General features: G+C 29.1%; 1 protein-coding gene across 1 annotated transcript in view; it reads left to right on the top strand.

Annotated features, from left to right (window-relative positions):
• The window catches only part of LOC114126265 (kappa-type opioid receptor-like), a 43680-nt gene extending 27467 nt beyond the window's left edge, over nucleotides 1-16213 (top strand). Inside the window, 2 exon segments of the mRNA XM_050210077.1 lie at nucleotides 1367-1819; nucleotides 14122-16213. Of these exon segments, the coding sequence (XP_050066034.1) occupies nucleotides 1367-1819; nucleotides 14122-14586 (918 nt within the window). The 3' untranslated portion in view covers nucleotides 14587-16213.
• The last annotated feature ends 3031 nt before the right edge of the window (nucleotides 16214-19244 follow it).

The raw sequence follows: 19244 nt of genomic DNA, 5'->3' as shown, positions 1-19244 counted from the left end.
ACGTTCACCAATTTACAGATATTACATAGAACATAAGGGCCTAACGTCATCATAAGACGCGACAAATATTTTAATTTAAATGTACTATTTAATTAGAGACCGTGACCTCGAACATATCTGTAAACATAACCATAATTTGACTTAGTCAATGAAATTTAATGTCGGTACCTGGTTTAGCTTGCAACCAACAATTTTAGACCGGTCGTAGTGACACAAACATTGTTTGCTGTTAGTGGCGAATCCAAGGTTGAATTTTGGAGGAAGACCTTCTAAAAAAGTACTACTTACCTAGTTGAAAAAGTAGGTAGGTAGGTACATATATTTTTTTAATCATCTTATATTACAAACTGTTCTTTAAGCTATTCCTATAACACAGATCTCAATTAATTTCTGTGTTATCAATTAATGTTTAACAGTTTCATTCAACACAATGTTATTAGCTTAAGCAAATCTAAAAAACTAAAATATTGTCAAGTGAATATGAAAATAATTTTTAGAAAGTATTTATATTATGGTTTTCTATAAATAGAATAATTTTCAAATTATTTTGTAGTTGAAACAATTTTTCAAAAAATATCTGAATACTTAATACAATATTTTTCATAAGTACCTAGACCATACTGAAACCGAAAAATAAATTAACACAATAATTTTTATAGACATTAATTGAAGATCAATTTTGGATGAAATTACAATAAATAACGATGTTGATTATTTTGATATAATTCAAAAGCACTAATCGTTGAACTTGAAACGTATACATATATTATGATACATTTTTTTTCATTAATAATTAAGCCTACGACATCAAAGGCCATCGGATAATATTGATTAGTTTACCGTTACATAAATCTTAAAAGTAACAGATTATTAAAGATATTATGTACTATAAAGACCATTTCAAATACGAAGTAGTACATCAGGTAGAGTTATATATCTCGTCGAGTGGATTGGATGTGGTGATAAATTTAACCGTGACAGAGGACAGTCGACAGAAACTGTGACGAGGTCCTATAGTTGAGTGATGACGAAAGTGAATCTGGAAGCGTAGCCATCATACCTCTGTACTATATGATACGTATCATTAATTTTGCTACTCCTTGATTCGTCACTCTACGACTAGTCGCCGTTATACTAATATTCGGTTTGTTAAATAAGATACCTACTATAAACATAACTACTTCAACGCCCGCTCCGGTGGACGGTGGCGGATTTCTAAAAATAATAATAATGATAATAATAAATAACAATACTAATCGTAGTCGAATAATACTTAAATACCTATATATTATTATTAAAACGCCATGACGCGATTGTTTTGAGATGATAATAATATTTTAATCTGAATTTTTCGTCGTTTTCGCAGTTTGTTTGCGGTTTCGTGCTGCTGTGGACGCTGACGCTGATCAGCATGGACCGGCATCGGTGCATCGTCGTGCCGCCGTACCGATCGCAACTGACGCCTCGCCGTGCCACCGTGCTCACCGTGCTCACGTGGCTGATCGCGCTGGCGGTGTTCATGCCGGTGCCGTTCTGGTTCCACGAACAGGCCGTGATGGGCGGCACGGCGGTGAACGTGTGCACGCTGGTGTTCCCCAAGAACGACACATTCAAAATGTCCATCGTGTTTACCGTGTCCGTGGTATCCTTGTCCTGCATCCTACCGCTGTCGCTGTTCGTCTACCACTACCAGAGGATATTTCACAAGTTGAACAAGACCCGACGGCGGATCGAGCACTCGGTCTCGCATCGGTCCACCGCCGTCCACACTGCGTCGCGGAACAGTCTGTCGCCGCCCACCAACGGTTCCACGCCACAGGTACGTACCAGCACGCTTACCGCGGTTATTGTTATTATATTATGTATCACAACACGTGACGTACCGCGATCGTCGCGGTATGTGGTAACAATAATGATACGTTACGCGATCAGATCAAGTGTTAAATCAAGCCGGGTGCACAACTTCGTCGTCTGCGATGACGTGTCGTGTCCAAAATAAAAAAAAAATTGAGCTCGGCCCGACTCGCGGGGTAGACCATGATCTGTGAATGATATTACGATTAAAATGGCCAATCGGAATACCTGCACATATAAGAAACAAGACACGACAGACGACCGTAGCTGTGAACCTGACTTCGCGTTGTTATATAAATTTTTCATTATACAAATAATTAACTTATGGATCAAATTTGAACGGAAAATAAAATATATGGTTAGGACTTATAATAAAGAGTGCAATTTGAAATAATATATACGGCTATTTCTCAATATATTTTTGGCAATCATGTAGGTACCTCGTCTAGCTATCACTTCATAGAAAGAAAAATATTACTTATTATAATATAATTAATATTATCAATTATTTAATATGTACCTGCCTGAGTAGGTTTTTATTGAACCTATACTACTTCTTACGCTACCATTGTAAATTTGTAACACTCGACAAATTTTAGCTATTTCAAATCCCAATACCTGCATATACCCTAGGTATCTAATTACGCTGCAATGACACTCGCGCACAGGGTTAGAACGGAATGCTGCAGTGTCAGTAGATGAAGAGTCTTTATGTCATTCATCAAACGAGACTATTTATATGAATTGTATTACAGTCAACCTTTTGATCGTTATTAATTACGTCTAGTCTTGTACGGTGTAGAAAATTGTACAAAGAACAAACGTATTGCAGTCATAAAAATCTTTAGTAATAGCAATTATATTTGGAGATATTCAGTCAATAATAAATTGATGACCTAAAAAATATCTTTAAATAATTTATTCATATACAAAAAAACGTTTGAAAATAATATGAGTGTTTCTGGTTTCAACAATAAAATATTTTACTGTTGATTTATAGTATTTAATTTTAAGCTTATTTCAACTAATAAAATATAATTAACATTATATTTGTTCGACTAGATATTTTTTTAGATTCGTCACAGTTTTCATTTATTTCTATGTGCAGTCATACATTGCGTTATTTCAAACACTATTGATCTAACATTACTCATTTAATTCACCTTTAGTGTACACTATACACATAAATACTCTAATACTTCGCTCGTTCAAGGTGTTAAAATTTTATGTTCCAAGACTCTAAAAATATAAATATTATTGGTTTAGACATGGTAATAAATTTGTAACATATAGGTGGTCCATAAAATAAATGCTAAGTATAGATTTTTAAAAGTTACTACTATAGTGACCAATAATTACAAAAATACTGCAATGTCCTTTTAGAAACTTTGTTGGGGAAACAAAATATGTCCTAAGTTACACAAACACAATTTATCTATAATAGTATCGTTTTAGATAATCGTATCTCAAAAATGATTTTTTTAACGATTGCTTATTAGCGATTCTTTACAATATTCTACCTTTGACAATTTTTATTAAAATAATTAGAAAACTCCAAATTATGAAATAAGTCAGCTTTAGGCTTTCAGTACAATTTATGCTTATAACACAAAATATAGTGTGAAAATATGTGCCATGAAAAAGATTTGAGCAGCGATTTTCAATAATTTTAGAAACCATCGCCATCCTAACCATGTAGGTATTATATAATAATCAAAGAAAAATGTCTTAAAAAATAAAATATGTTTTTATTAATACCATGATGATATCATACAAATCTTGCAGTAATTTGAAAATGTTCAACATAACATATTTTTAAATTATTGAATCCCATGACGCACAACGGAGCTAAGATGAATAATACATCAAACTACTTGTACCTGCGGCCACAAAAACTTCTTTAATATTTTCCCTGCACAACCTTATATTATATACTTGTATATAATATATATACAAATGTACAATATTCCTTACTTTATTTGCATAATATCTAACACTTATTTACCTATATAAATTTATAACTTTTGTCATTATAAAAAAATAATTATGTAAAACAAAAATTAGATACACTACTGAAAGTAAAAACAACTATAAGTTGAAAACTATGTCAAGTTTTTAGGTTATATTGATTTTACCAGTAAATATTGGGAAATAAAAATATTAAAAGCAAATAAACTTACTAAAAATAATTAAAAATGACGTTCTCAATATAAATTAGGTATACAAAGTGATCATGAAGCATGCTCACCCCCGCCTTATTTTGTAACAATAATGAAATTATTAAAATAAGATATAAAATCTGAATATTGGAGTTTTTAAAATACTTTAGACTATATTTTTAGTTGCTAAATTTTTTTCTACAACTTAAGTAGTGTCCAGTGGAGATACAAAACTCTATTTTTGAAATAACCCCTTCCCTTCAACTGAAAATTTTTCAGCTGATCATTTTTCTAAAAATTCCAACGTATTAAAATTAAAATACAAACTTATAATTTTTGAGTTATTTAACATTGTATACTAATTTATAGCTCAATGATAATGATCGAGATGAATGGTAATAACTGTAATCTTTCCATCCATAAATTCAACATTATCTTAACCCACTGTATTACACATTAATTAGACTTCGACGATAGTGAATAATATAATGATCTAACTATTTATAATATAATATTAATAATAGCAAACAACGATTGATCAAAAAAATAATAATTGCCAAACAATTATTAAACATTATGCTAAGATAATAGCCACAGCATACGGTCAATGATATAACACAAACTAATGTAATATTGTTTAAATAGTCATATTATGCGTATCAATTGGTTACGCACGAGATGTAACACAGCTGCAGTGTAATTTCAAACTATATAAATACCGCAATTGTTTTCGCTCCGATTAAATAGTATAATTAAAAATTAATTTTAGAGAATGACTTACATAAATATAATAAAATGTACTAAACGACTAGAATTTTTATCTACATGTTTAACTGGCAAGTAGGTATACTTTAAAAGATTGTTTCACCCGCGTGTTGTCTTTGTCTTAAAAATGCGTAAGTTCATAACATAACAAATTTACATTCAGCAATTCTGTTTTAGAATCGTTAGTTTTCATATATGAAAGAATTTAAACATAAAGGTAACAGCATATTCTGTGGGTTTTTCGATATTTTAATTTTGAATTGAATTATAACTAGTTAGGTATATAAGCGTGTAAAACATTACAATTTAAAAATGCTCATAACTTTGGTAGGTACTTTAAAATAATATATTTCAAAATATGCACAATAAATGGTACGATAGTAGCTTAAAACTACAAGAGAACATTACATTATTTTACAGAAATAAATTATTAAGTATAGACGAATAGTTACAAATGTTTTAAATAATATTTTATTTCGACTGTTATACGGTCTAACTAAATTTTTGTAGATTTAAAAATAAAGATGAAAACATAACTTAGATATAAAATCCCGAAAAAAAAATAAAAATAAACCAACAAAAAAAAAAGCGAAATAATAATGTAATTAATATTAATAATAAATAAATATAATTTTAGTATAAGCAATGATTATAGAATTATATTGTCAATGGTACAAGTATAATCAATGTATTTAGTATCATCATTAAAAACACTAGTATTTATAACTAATGGTATAATACTATAATCACGGAGTATAATATATTCAATTTATTTGCTGTGTTATCGATATAATAATCTATATGACATTATTATACTTATGATTCATGAAGCTTAAAATGCTGGTTTAAGTTGTTAAAATGTTTCGTACGTATAAAAACGATATTTGGGCTTTCTCCCCATGCCCCCTCCCCGTGAATTTTAGTGGTTATGAACATCCCCTGGACTGAGACATTTCACCCCTAAATCAATATGTTTTTTACGCGTAAAAATAGAAGGTTGGAAAATAGGTTCTTTAGTTTTACCCGAAATATACGGGCATCTATCGACTATCATCATTCGCGTTATGTATTTATTATACATTTTAATGGATAATGATATTTGAGTTAACTAAAGCTAAATATCTATTTTAGCTATATCACTTAAATATTACATTCATAATTCTATGTTTATATAATTTACCTATAATATACGTGCAAGAATTGTATTGAGAGATGACACTTGACACTTAATATATATATAAAAAATAAATAAAACATACGAATAAACGTATAGGAAATATTTATGTAAAAAATGGCATCACACACACAAACCTAAGCCTAACCAAATTACGCCATTATAGTGACTCACCTATACAATAGTAAACCGGTAACGATGACGGAAGCACGCAGAGTTGGCAACTGGCCCCGTTGCACCGCACAGGTCATCGTGACATGACGTCACATGTGATCGTAAAATAATAAGAATTGTTAATTATGAACTCTGTGAACGAACCGAATGAAAGTAAAACTGAATTAAATCTCATGTTTCAGAAAAAAACATGTACTTACATTCACGTAACAGAGGTCGTTTAAATCAAATTTGCGGTAGGCAATAATAGGCATATAATTTATTTCTCGAATTATCACTGGCTAACCTAACCTGAAGGTGATCCATTTAACATAAATATAGACTCATTATTCCAGAAAAACTAAGTCGTTACAAACAACATTTTGTGGGGTACCCTGCACCACTTCACCCTCTTCGTTAAAACTTTACAGTTTAATAATTAGATTCTTATAACTCATAAAATACTCATTAAAAATTCGATTTTTATTCATCCAAGTATTCCAATAAATATTATTCTTTCAAATAAGAAATTAAAAAGGCGTTTATCATTAATAAAATTAATAATGATGAGATAAAATAAATAGTTAACGATATAATTTTTTTACAAAAATTTTGTTTTTGAACAATTTAAAATAATGTAAAAAATATTTACAAAAGTGTTAATAGTTTTTGAAATACATTCGAAACAGTAGCTTACGTTAAATGGATTTCCGGTAGATAAATACTATACATACCTTGTATTTTTTAATCATTGCAATACGATATATTATTTTTTCAACCTACAACATCCGGCACTTCGGACGCATACGATATCATTATTTTTACTATTTAACTGCATTCGAAACTGATATGAAATAGAACAACCGGATTTTACTTCAGTAGATTTAGCGCATAAACATAACAATAAATATTTATAATATCTTCTGGGAGTCGTCTTTGGTTTTAACACTTTAGGTACATGATTTATAACATATACATTACTGTATTACAATTCTTATTTGTTTTAAGTTATAACAGTAAACACTCATTATTTTTAAAATTATTTACTATTTGGAAAATAAAAGTATACTATACTTATAGTTTTAATAACTGCAGTACAAATTAAGTAATTTTGTTGTAAAAACATATACTATGTATGGTATAATAAGTATATCACATTAAAAAAAACTCGAAATTTGAGTGGATCTAAAATTTTCCTCGGCGACAAAATGTCAGCTATGAATATTGACGAAAGAAATATTTTCGATTATTTATACAAAACCCTTGTTATCTATATTATGTAGTGTCTTCACTCGAAATAGCATATTAAACTATATACTCGTATAATAATATTATTTAAAACAATACCACGATGGTATTATTATAATATACGCGTCATTATCTACACACAAAAAATTATTACAATTTGATTTGTGACCGTTTAATAAAAACTACGATCGAACACTATCCCTCTCACGACTATATCCGTTTTACCATTGCTAACACGTTTATATTTTAATTATACATCGCCATCGCTATATCTACTGCCAATTGTCATGAGCGTGCGCATGTATTATAACACTATGAATCATGAATAGGTACCTACATAATTATCCATTTAGACATACAAATTACATATTCTACTCTACGAGTATACATGATATTGCATACACGTGTATTGTTGCGTTGCTCAATCACTCACAACACTATATCGCGTAATATACACGACTAAGCTCGTGTGCCGGATCGACTTGCCAAAATTACTGCGTGGGCTGTGGTCCTGAACATCATGCGTGAGCCCCATATTATATACGTGCATAATACACGTACACGCGTTATTAGAACTGAATTGATATCCGTGTATAGGAAATATATTAATAATATACTCTCATAAAAGTAATTTTGATTCCCTCCCTCCGTCAACTTGTCACAGCAGTGCGCAACAATCGGAAACAAACGGTATTGTACTCGCGACTCGCCATTGTGCTCGTAGTCTACTTTTAAATTAAGAATTTCGTACGTTACGTTATTACGTTAGGGTATAAAATATTACAATATTACATATAATATAATATGCACATTACATATAATATACGTATTATACTATCATCGGCGCTCAAAAGTCTGATCTCACGCGTGTAACAGTTATTATTTTTAGACGCAATAAAGTGTAGTATAATATAATAACTATATTGTATCGTGCCAGGCGGATAGCAGGGTAACAAGCAATATGATAATAATATATATTAATATATTATTAAGCACACGTGGTAGAGAATAGATATGATATACCTACGCTACGAGCGCGTGGCTCTTTCACGTGTGTAGCCCCTAAACCCGATTACAGTAATGTGGTTATTAAGGGTGGAAAACTGCATCATGATCATTGTGTTTTTTGTTAAATTATATTATAAATACACGGAAACTGATATTATATGGATATTTTCCTGGTAACCTGGCCCGGATGACAACGCGTGTTGCGCGGATCTGCATCTGACCGAACAAACCGTATGCAAATATTATACAATTATTATCATCATTGTAGGTAATATTTATAATAAATTTAGACACTCCATTTGCGATTGTTTATACTATTATGATGTGTAAATGCGTAATACAAGATTTACAAGACTACAAATGTTTAAATAATTTAAAACTTGATTTGGAAAAAGTTTCAAAGTCGATTATTCAACTCAAATTAATTTAACAGTTATTTAATATAAGTTGAAGTAAGCATAGTTATAGAACAACACTAGATAACCCTGTACCAAACCACTTCGCTAATTTAAATTTTAATTACTTATTTATAAGTTTTAACTAATTCAGTGTTAACTACACGTATATACTCGTCCAAAATTTAATTTTTATACATTTAAATTCTCAAAAAAATATTCAATCAGAATATTAAGCTAAAAACGTATTCATCAATATTGTCAATCATCATTCAATCAAGTTAACATTAAAAAGTCATAATAAAAAAAAATATTTAAAAAATGTAAGTAACCGCTCTGCTGTACTTACAGTATAAGTGGAGAGTATTAGTGATACTGTAATGAATGTATTTGAATTGAATTTAATAAGAAATCATTGAATACGATAAAAAATAATTCTTACAAGACAGTTTAATTTTTTAATACCTAATTATAATACCTAGGTAACCAGACAATTATTTTAATATATGGTCGTTTTTGTTTCATTGATTTAATAAAAAAAAAAAAAAACACGGGGGGGATTTTCAATTTAGAACTCTCAGAAATACTATAAAAATAAAATAATACCATTGTAAAATCAATATATTTATCACTTCCCTTGGAATTTAAAATAAAATTCTTATTTAAAATCATATTATACAATATACATATATAGACACATTATAATTTAATATGTTTAAATTATCGTCTATGTTTTAAATATAATATATAATATACATATTAATATATTTAGGATCTGTAAAAAATATGGTTCCGTCCCCCCACAACCCATAGAAAATTTCTAACCACACCTTTTCGTATATGTATATACTTTATGAAGCATACAAACGTGATACAAATATAATATAGATAACTATATTAGGTATATTATTAAAGAATCACAACTAAAGTTTTTTAAGACAATACGATCGATCGAATATTTTCCACGAACGTGATTCTATATTTTCTGTTGCATTTCGACGTCACTATTTTTTATTATAAATATAGATTACATGTAAGTACCTACGTCCCACATGTAGTAACATTAATAAACCAATAACAAATAGTCTGTATTAGATGAAAATATATATTTGTTACATCCATTATTCCGGTTTTTTAGTGCTTTTGGTAAAATCACATTAATAGAAAAACACAGTAGTACTCATCCGTAATTACTTACCGTTATTAATTGAAAAACAGAAAAATCCTTGCTCGATTCCTTTACGTATAATGCCTGTAGACATACCACACCAGATGGTATATACGATTACGTACAATGTATTTCATAACTACTACGGTTTATGAAATAAACAAACACGAAACTATGAAAGGACAATAAACTTAATGTTCAGAATTTTGTACCCATTTGTAATGTTATTTTTCTTTTTATTAACGTTGTACACGTGTCATATGGTTGATAGAAATCTTGAGAGTTCTCTCGAATACACCTGTATTAATTAAGTTAGGTTAGATATTAGATATTATGTAGGTATGTTAAAATTCTATATTGTACCATAATATGTTCATATGTATGTAATCATTTTCTGTTTGTCGTACACCTTTACACGTTTAAAATATCTTTCCATATTATCAAACGTTTCAATAGGTATAATGAACTTATGATTTTATAAGGTTTTGAGTATTTTGTCACCGCTAGGTACTAAAATACTGCAAACCAAATACTAAATAATAAAAAATATATATACTATTAATATATTATAAAAATATACAAGTTGTAAAACTATTTACAATAAGCGTATTATGTAAAAAAAAAAAAAAGTAAGTAAGTAGGTAACTTAGCGGTTGCATTTGATGTTTTATGAACTTGATTAAAGTTTATGTTCGATAGATTTTTAATTAAAATTTAAAAATAACACAAGGACGTTCAAAAAAATATGTTAAACAAGTAGTTCTAATAGTTCTATGAAAATGGTACATTTCGTTTTTTGACGCTTTTGTTGTTTCTCATTTATGAGAAAACGTATAATAAAATGTACTCAGAAAAATATTAATTGATATTAATAGCATAAAAAAGCTAGATTTTAAATTATTATAAATATAAAATTGATATACTTTATTAAACACAATTTATATTATAAATAAAACACAAAATACAATTACATTTTTTTTTCAATAATAAAAGGGATGTTAGTCTGTTGTGTATTAGATTTTTAATGTAGTTCGTCACTGAGTATATCTGTAATTATTATTAACATGTTAAATTTGAATTCGATACAAAATATTACGAACGAAAAACGATTGTAAAGAGTAGTAAAGATTGTTCACGATCGAGAAGTTTACCTCACCAACTCGTCCAGTCGGCTACAAACTATCGTCAAGAGTTTTCAAATTAATTGTAAATAATTTTAAATTGGGTTTCGCAATATGAAAGTTATTATAAGCTCCGCAGAAATGTTTTACAATAATTTGTCTAAAATATGTACATATATTATGTATATTAGGTACGTAGGTATATTATTTATACTGATTCAATGGAAATAAGTAATTAAACAAGCAGTTTTTACCTATAAAATAGTTATATAAATTTGCCTATAAATTATAATAGTTCACATATTATTTTTATTTTATGTTTGTTTGTAAATACTACAAAAATGTAATTAGTAATCGTGGTTTACTTACAAGTTACAAATACTGAATTATTTGACCTAATTGACCATAGAATATTAATAATACTATGAATAGCATAGACTCGTTAGTAATTTAAATCACTAGTAAGTTAAATATTGTTATTAATAGGAATAAAAAAAAAAACTAAAATTGTATCAGATAATAAATAATATTTTTTTGCTGAATTTATTTATAGAATGTATTCGGTCTCTTTTTTTATAAATTTTCATTAATTTATAAATGAGTAAATAACATGAAATTACTCAATATAAACATTCGAAATAAATTGAATGCATATAGTTTAATATACTATATTATTTTTATTTTTTTTATTACTTTATTTATTTATTTTTTTAGTAGATATTATCTACTAGCAACAAAAAAAACATCAGAAATTTAAATTCGAATCATCTCTACTTGTCCAAGAAATACGTTTAATACATTACATTAATGAATACTCTTAATAATGACGTAACTTAACAGATGAGTGAGAAGCTTTGTTCGGTGAAAAATGTTTGGAAATAAAAAAATTAACTCAAATGCTATTGAAAATTTTAAAGATTTATTCAAAATTTTGATGAGAAAGAGTTTATGAATTTTTGATTCCCATAATATAATATTGATTCAGAAATTTCTTACTTCTTGGTAGTTTCGGAAGTCTATTGAATTTTCATCAAAAGTTTGAACCATCAATTATTAATCCAACTAACAATAATGGGACAATATGAATTTAAAATGACGATAGAAATAGGTATACCTACCTACATTCTATATTATATCAATATGTCATAAATTTTAAGATCTTTGTAGGTATATAGTTAAAATTATATTTTATAAATCGTATTTTAATGCGGAACAAGTAGTATTCTTAAAATCTACTTATTTTTATACAAAGTAATTAATATATTTAAAATCTTACTTTACTTAATTTAAAAATATTTTAATAAATATAATAATATTTTTATAGGTACTGGCTATGATTATTGTTAAATCACATAAAATAAATCAGTGTATCTTCTGATTTTAAAAAATATATGATAATCCTCGAAAATCGGAACACTTGGAATAGGTTCCAAAGAAAAACTATCTATCTGATATTCTATGAATATTTAATTAGTATAATTTGATATTTTTAGAAAAATATTCTCTTAAGAAATCAGTTTATATCTTTTTTACAATATAATACGTAGAAAGGTAGTACATAATAATATGATTATAAATTTTAAATATTATTAAAACTATTGGATAAATCGTATTTAAAAAATTTTTTAAAAAACAATCCATAGTAATATGTAATGTACTAATGTACGCATTGTACGCATAAAGCATTTAAAATCAAATTTCGTACAAATTAGGTAGGTACACACCTATAATAGTTTTGTCCAACGTGAGATGGTAAACGTTGCTGTGGATCTACATTTTCTGTTGAAATTTGTACAATTTGTAGATATCTAGTAATAATAAATGATAATTTTAATTTTGGAATTCGTGAAGTTTGCACAGAATTACACGTGTGTTGTAAAATAAGAATTTAATCAATACAATTTTAATCATTACCTATTTTTTTTCAAATGAATGTTATAATGTCATCTGTAATATAAATTAACAACGAATGATATTTTTATTTACTTTAGTGAGTCAGGGGAAAATATTAAATTTCCGGAAAAATTAGTTAAAATATTTCAGAATTAACATAATATTCTATATTTATTAGAATTCATAATATTTATTTTTAGATTTTTTTTATGCACGTACAATGTAGGTATATTTTAGCAATATTTTTGTACATGTACTACAGATAGTTTTTTTTTTACTGGAAATGATTGTTTTATCGGTTTATTTGTGTTTCCAATAAATGAAAACAATACCTACTAATTTATATTCATAGTAAAAAAAAAAAGAGACTTATGGCTGCAATCTATATTTAAACGGAATGATTTCGCTCCCGTGTCTAATATAATACCTAATGGCTAATTTATATTTTTGATCTATATTTATTGTCGGAGTGCCATCGGACTCGCGGTTTTTTAACCGATCTTTCATATTATAATCGGCATCAATAGATTCAGCAACATGACGTGTCATAGACTATACTATTTTATTGCTTACTTATTATTTTTCAACACATCAATATTATCGAATATAACCAACTCGTGGGAAAAACTATAGGGTTTTTATTTATAATAATATATTGTGCCATTTAGGTACAGGAAACAAAGTATATAATTATTATAATTGGATATTCGTTTTTCACCTGTATTTTTATTTTTGTTAAGACCACTCAAATCTTTACAGTTTACATATAATAATATTTAAAAAAAATAGGGGGGAGAGTAAATCCATAAATCCACGGCATTTGATCGATTGTCGCGGGCACTGACAACACGTACTGCAGGATCGACTAGAGCAGTGTTTATTTCAGGAGGGTGACCGGGGGGGTAATACCCCCCCCCCCGAGAAAAATGTATACCCCCCCAAAAAAAAGGTATGACATTATTACGTAAATTGTATATTGTGATGCGATTTCTAAGGCATACTCCCCTTGAAAATTTACTATATCCCCCCCCCCGGGATAGAAGGTCTGAAATAAACACTGGACTAGAGTAGTATAACGTGTACATTATAATGTAAATTTTTATAGTTAATATTTTAATAATAATTACCAAAATAATATTATTATCAAACGGTGTGTGTGAACGTCATGTTGTTCGGTCGACAGGTTTTGGTGCGGCACGAAGAGCTCCGGTACAGGAAGCACGTGCGAGTGGTGCGCGTGCTGCTGATCAACGTGATCGTGGTGCTGGTGATGTGGCTGCCGATCACCGTCGTGATGTGCCTGATCTACGTGGACGGCAGCCGGGACACGGAGGACACGGGCTACTTCCTGCGCTCGCACCACTTCATCATGGGCCTGCTGTTCGCGCTGCTCAACACCGTCGTCAACCCCATCCTGTACGGCGTGCTGTCCGAGAACTTCCGCAAGTGTTTCGCCCGGCTGTGGTTCATATCGAAGCGCCGGCGGGCCATGCACAGGGAACTGTTGGACAACGCCAGCAAGGGCGGCGCCCGGACGCCCAGCAACGGCCACTACAACTCGACCCTGCAACCGGGAAGTTCGGCGTCCGTGGTCGAGCTTCCGGCCACCGCGATCGTGTCGTCGTCCGCCACCAACGAGTGTTGGTGACGAGGCGCCCGCGCGCTCGACCATCCCCCCCCCCCAAGGCCCCAACACATAATATTATATCTGCACGATTTGCGAACACAATCGCAACCGCATAGAACGGCGTGACGTGGGTAATATCGTATAATTAATATTCCCTTAAATATTTAATATATAATAATTTGTAACACGCCTTTGACGACCCTTTGTCGATGATATATACCTACATCGCAAAGGTGTGTGTAATTCGTTTTATTCGGAGCAATACATATAGAACATTACAGCATATTATAGGCCTATTAACTACGAATACGTATTCGATTTCGCAGGACGTGCGTACAGATTATTGGCGTAAATCGCATAGATACGGTTGCTAAGGGTGACTAAATATCGTATGTCCTATACGTCTTATAGCACCCCGTGATAATCTTAAAAATAATTGAACGTCTTTTGAGTACTTACCACAACAATGGGTCGAAACGGGCTATCGAACTTATCGTTTATCTCGCTGCAGACGTTGGAAGAGACGTTTATTCTGTAATAAATAAGAAACTATTTAAACAAATAATATATATTATTATGACTAAGCGTGCATTGTAATCGAATGACTACATAGTTGTACATTAGTACGATATTAATATATTATAACGTATTAATAAATATAAATAAGTCATTTGTTTTGCATAAAAATTACCCACCTACAATGAATTTAAATTATTAATTTATTTTATTCGATTGATATAAAGATATCAAAATGTAACGGATGATATGTTCCCTTTTAAAATTTGTTCGGCGTTTACACCTCCAATATTTTTTTAATGATTTACGCCTATGCTATTAGGTATGCGTACATAATATAATATGTTCTATGCACCGTTTTACCTCTAAACAACCCCTACCTCTCGACCCTACTTTCAGCGCATATCTATACCTACGCATATAATATGCGTGTGAATTAGGTCAGGCTAAAGTTTAGATGTTGTCTTACCTAACCCAATCACCAGAGTTATTATGGATTATAGCGATGTGTACATAATATTATGGTTCCCGATTAACAGCCCCCGCGATTTTAGTCAAAAACACTCCCCTACCAATCCCACCCCGAAAGCACGCCATGACATCGGATGATCTCACTATAATAATTTAATGTTATTATGATAATATTATTGTAATGTAAATATTATTATTTATTATAAATACCTACGATATAGACTTATCTTATACATACCTATACCTATACAATGTATATGTTATATATAATTAATAATATATTAGTGGGTATATATACCCGTAATTCTTCATACATTTATTAATTTATGTTATTATTATACTATTATTACTATTGTCCTATTGATGTATTGTATCGTATATTTTTTTAGTTTTGTAGAATGTCATTTTTTTTTATTTTTTAGCATTAACGTTTTTTATCTATAGTTATGTTTATATCCAAGAACACACTACACAATATTATTATAATTATGTGACTATTTATTTATTAAATTAATGTACATGATGGTTATTTAATCGGTGTAACATAAGCAAACGTGGGAAACAATATACCAAAGTGATTTTTTTTTATGTATAACATGTTATTTTAACGAGTCCCATGTGTTACCCAATATAATTACATTATTATTTATTATCTATGTTATTCATATCGATTTTTTTTTTTTTACGAGATTATTTAACTGAACATTTGTAAGACGTGCATATACACTAATACACATAAAGAGTTGTGAATATATTTTTAAAAAATAATTACGAAAATAGATAAAACCATACTATACGGCTTTCATCATTATTCCTACAGGAGTGGCGTACCGACGAGAGGAGGGTTAATCCCCCCATAAGTAAACATGTACCTATACCTAATGATCTTTTATGGAATATTACATTAATAACATTTAATATACATACATATACATATAAATGGTACCCCCCCCCCCCATAAACAAATCCTGCTTACGCCACTGTTCTACAGTAGGCAAAAACTTAATTTATAATATAAAATAATTACATAATTTATTTTAAAGTTAGACTATACCTAGAAATATAAGCAGAATTTGTGTTCTCATTTCAACGTTGATCTTAACTCTTTATCATAAATAACATAAATATGTAATATAAGACTATAGTTTTGGTTTTATCGTTCAAAAATTTAAGAGCAAACCCCGCCACTGCTGCCTTCACTATAACTTCAACTCTTGTTCTTTCACCAAAAACCAAACTACAAACTAAATCAGCCACCCCTATGGATAACTTTAGTTAATTTAGCTTAATATTTAAACAACTAATTGGTATCCTTTGACCTTTTTATGACATACTTTAATTACTTTTTAGCATTACATCGTAGTAAGTGACGAGTGGGCGTTTTGGAAGGAATTTCAAGACGTTTCAAGGGATCGTGGTCTACAATAGCTATATAAAATGAACATAAGTACACAAACTACACTCTCTACCCTAATTGATATCATAAAATAATATCACCTCTAAATTCCATGACATTATAAATTATTATTACTTACCTATATTTTATGTCACCTATGACCATAATGACTTGGCTAGTTTTGACGGTCAATGAATGACATTGACGTAAGTACCTATATGATTTTTGATTACACCTATGTTCCTTTTCGAAAGTAGGCACTATTATACTACCTACTATACCTATATTATTTAATACAGTTTGATCAAATGCAAGACTGCCAAAACTGTATAAACATACTATTTAATGCGAAACCATTTTGTAGGTATTAATTGTATGTATAAATATTTTACGTATATAATATTATAACAACTAAATATTTTTAAATTATTATGTGGTACCAAATAAATTTACTTTTTTTATTAAACTCAATGACGCGGAATAATGTAATTATAATATAACCTAATACTACACGATGGAAATGTTTATGTTAATTAAAAAATTTTCCAATGTAATTTTCACATTACGATGTTTCATACGTATATAATTAAGTGTAATCAGAAACAAAACACATTATGAATAATAATATTGTAACTTCATACATTTTGAATAATGCCATCGTTGTTTTAATATTTTTTCAACAAAAATTAAATACATTTTGTATAATAATGTAACGAGAAGTCGGGTAATATTCACAATAGTATATTTTATATTGTTTTAACCGAAATACGTTACATTACACGGTCATGGCATTAATATAGGTACATATAAAACTATAAAAGTGTATTGAATGATACTTTAATAAAAAAGCACCATTCCCTCAAAATTTGTTAATTTAAAAAATATATATTTTTAAATAATTTAGAAACTACATATACCTATAACCTATGATTGTTATTATTTTTTTTTTTTTATCAAACTGTACTTCACATCTATTAAGTCTATGATTTATTTTGTTTTAGACATTAGGCAAGACTTGAAATTTTAACACAAGGTTAGTTAACATTTGCATATTCATTGGTCATATATGCATTAGTCATTACTACATATTCAAAATCTTTTGTAGTTTAGTCATTCAGTTTCTGTTGAGTAAATTAAAATAGTTAAATATTCCTAAATACTGAATACCTCTACAAACTAGTCTATAGCTTAGTTCAGCATTTACAAACACAAATATCTAACATTGCATTTAAATTCTTAATAATATATCATCCACGTCCTATGTCAAAAACCAGAGCCAAATTTAGGGGAGGGCTGAGTGAGCTGCAGCCCAAGGGCCCCCACAATTTTATGATATTTTAATAAAAAAATATATTTTCTTGTTTGACCACCACATACTTAAATCCGCCCCTGTCAACAACAATGTTCAACACAGTATAATTATTGTAACCATCGACTGTTTTCTTTTTAGATTCTGAACGAAGTGATGAATGTATTGATTTTACAATGGTGTGTGTTTTTTTTTTTTTTTTTTTTTTTTTGTTTTTGTGTACAGCATAACTAGTCGAAATAATGCTCCAATTTCAAACAATGGGGGTGGTTTCCGATGTAAAAGTGAATATCCTTGGTGCATTATAGAGGTAAAAAGTTAACATTTTCCAACAGTTTTCAAAAAAAACGAGAAAAACAAAAAAAAAATGACGGAAAAACAGCAATTTTTACGCAAAACCAGTTTTCGACCAAATCGATTTTTTTTTATGGTTATTGTAATTCAAAAACTAATAACTGAAAATACTTGAAATTTTCACCAAATGTTAATGTCAGTGGTATCCGTATATAGTTAAATTTTCAAAAAATTTTGACTTTTTTTGAGTTATTTATAGACCACTGAAATTTCCGATTTTTTTGAGAAATTTTTTTTAAAGTGTCGATAAAAAATTTTTGGATGACCAAAAAGTTTTGAAAATTTAATACAAGGTTCCTTATGAGTTGTTTTTAATGTAGCTAAAAAAAATTAAAAATCGTTAGTCACAATTTTTTTTTATAAGAGTTTATAGTTCAAATTTTTACGAAATCTGTCGAAAACGCGAAAATTTGTAAGTAATTTTGAAGTTGAAAAATCATAAAATTTTTTTCTTTTATAACTAAAGTTTGAAAATTTGGTACAAGGTTCTCCATACATTTTTCTTCAAATATATGTAAAAAAAACTCTACCGGATTCAGACAAAAAATTTTTATGAGTGTTTGAAATTTAAATTTTTACAAAACCGCGCTAAATTACGATTTATCCTCAAACGATTTTAAATATTTGTTATTA

Source organism: Aphis gossypii, chromosome 1 (genome assembly GCF_020184175.1).
Source record: "Aphis gossypii isolate Hap1 chromosome 1, ASM2018417v2, whole genome shotgun sequence".
Lineage (NCBI taxonomy): Eukaryota > Metazoa > Arthropoda > Insecta > Hemiptera > Aphididae > Aphis > Aphis gossypii.
Note: the sequence above shows the minus strand (reverse complement) of the source record. Positions and strands in the feature narration are given on the sequence as shown.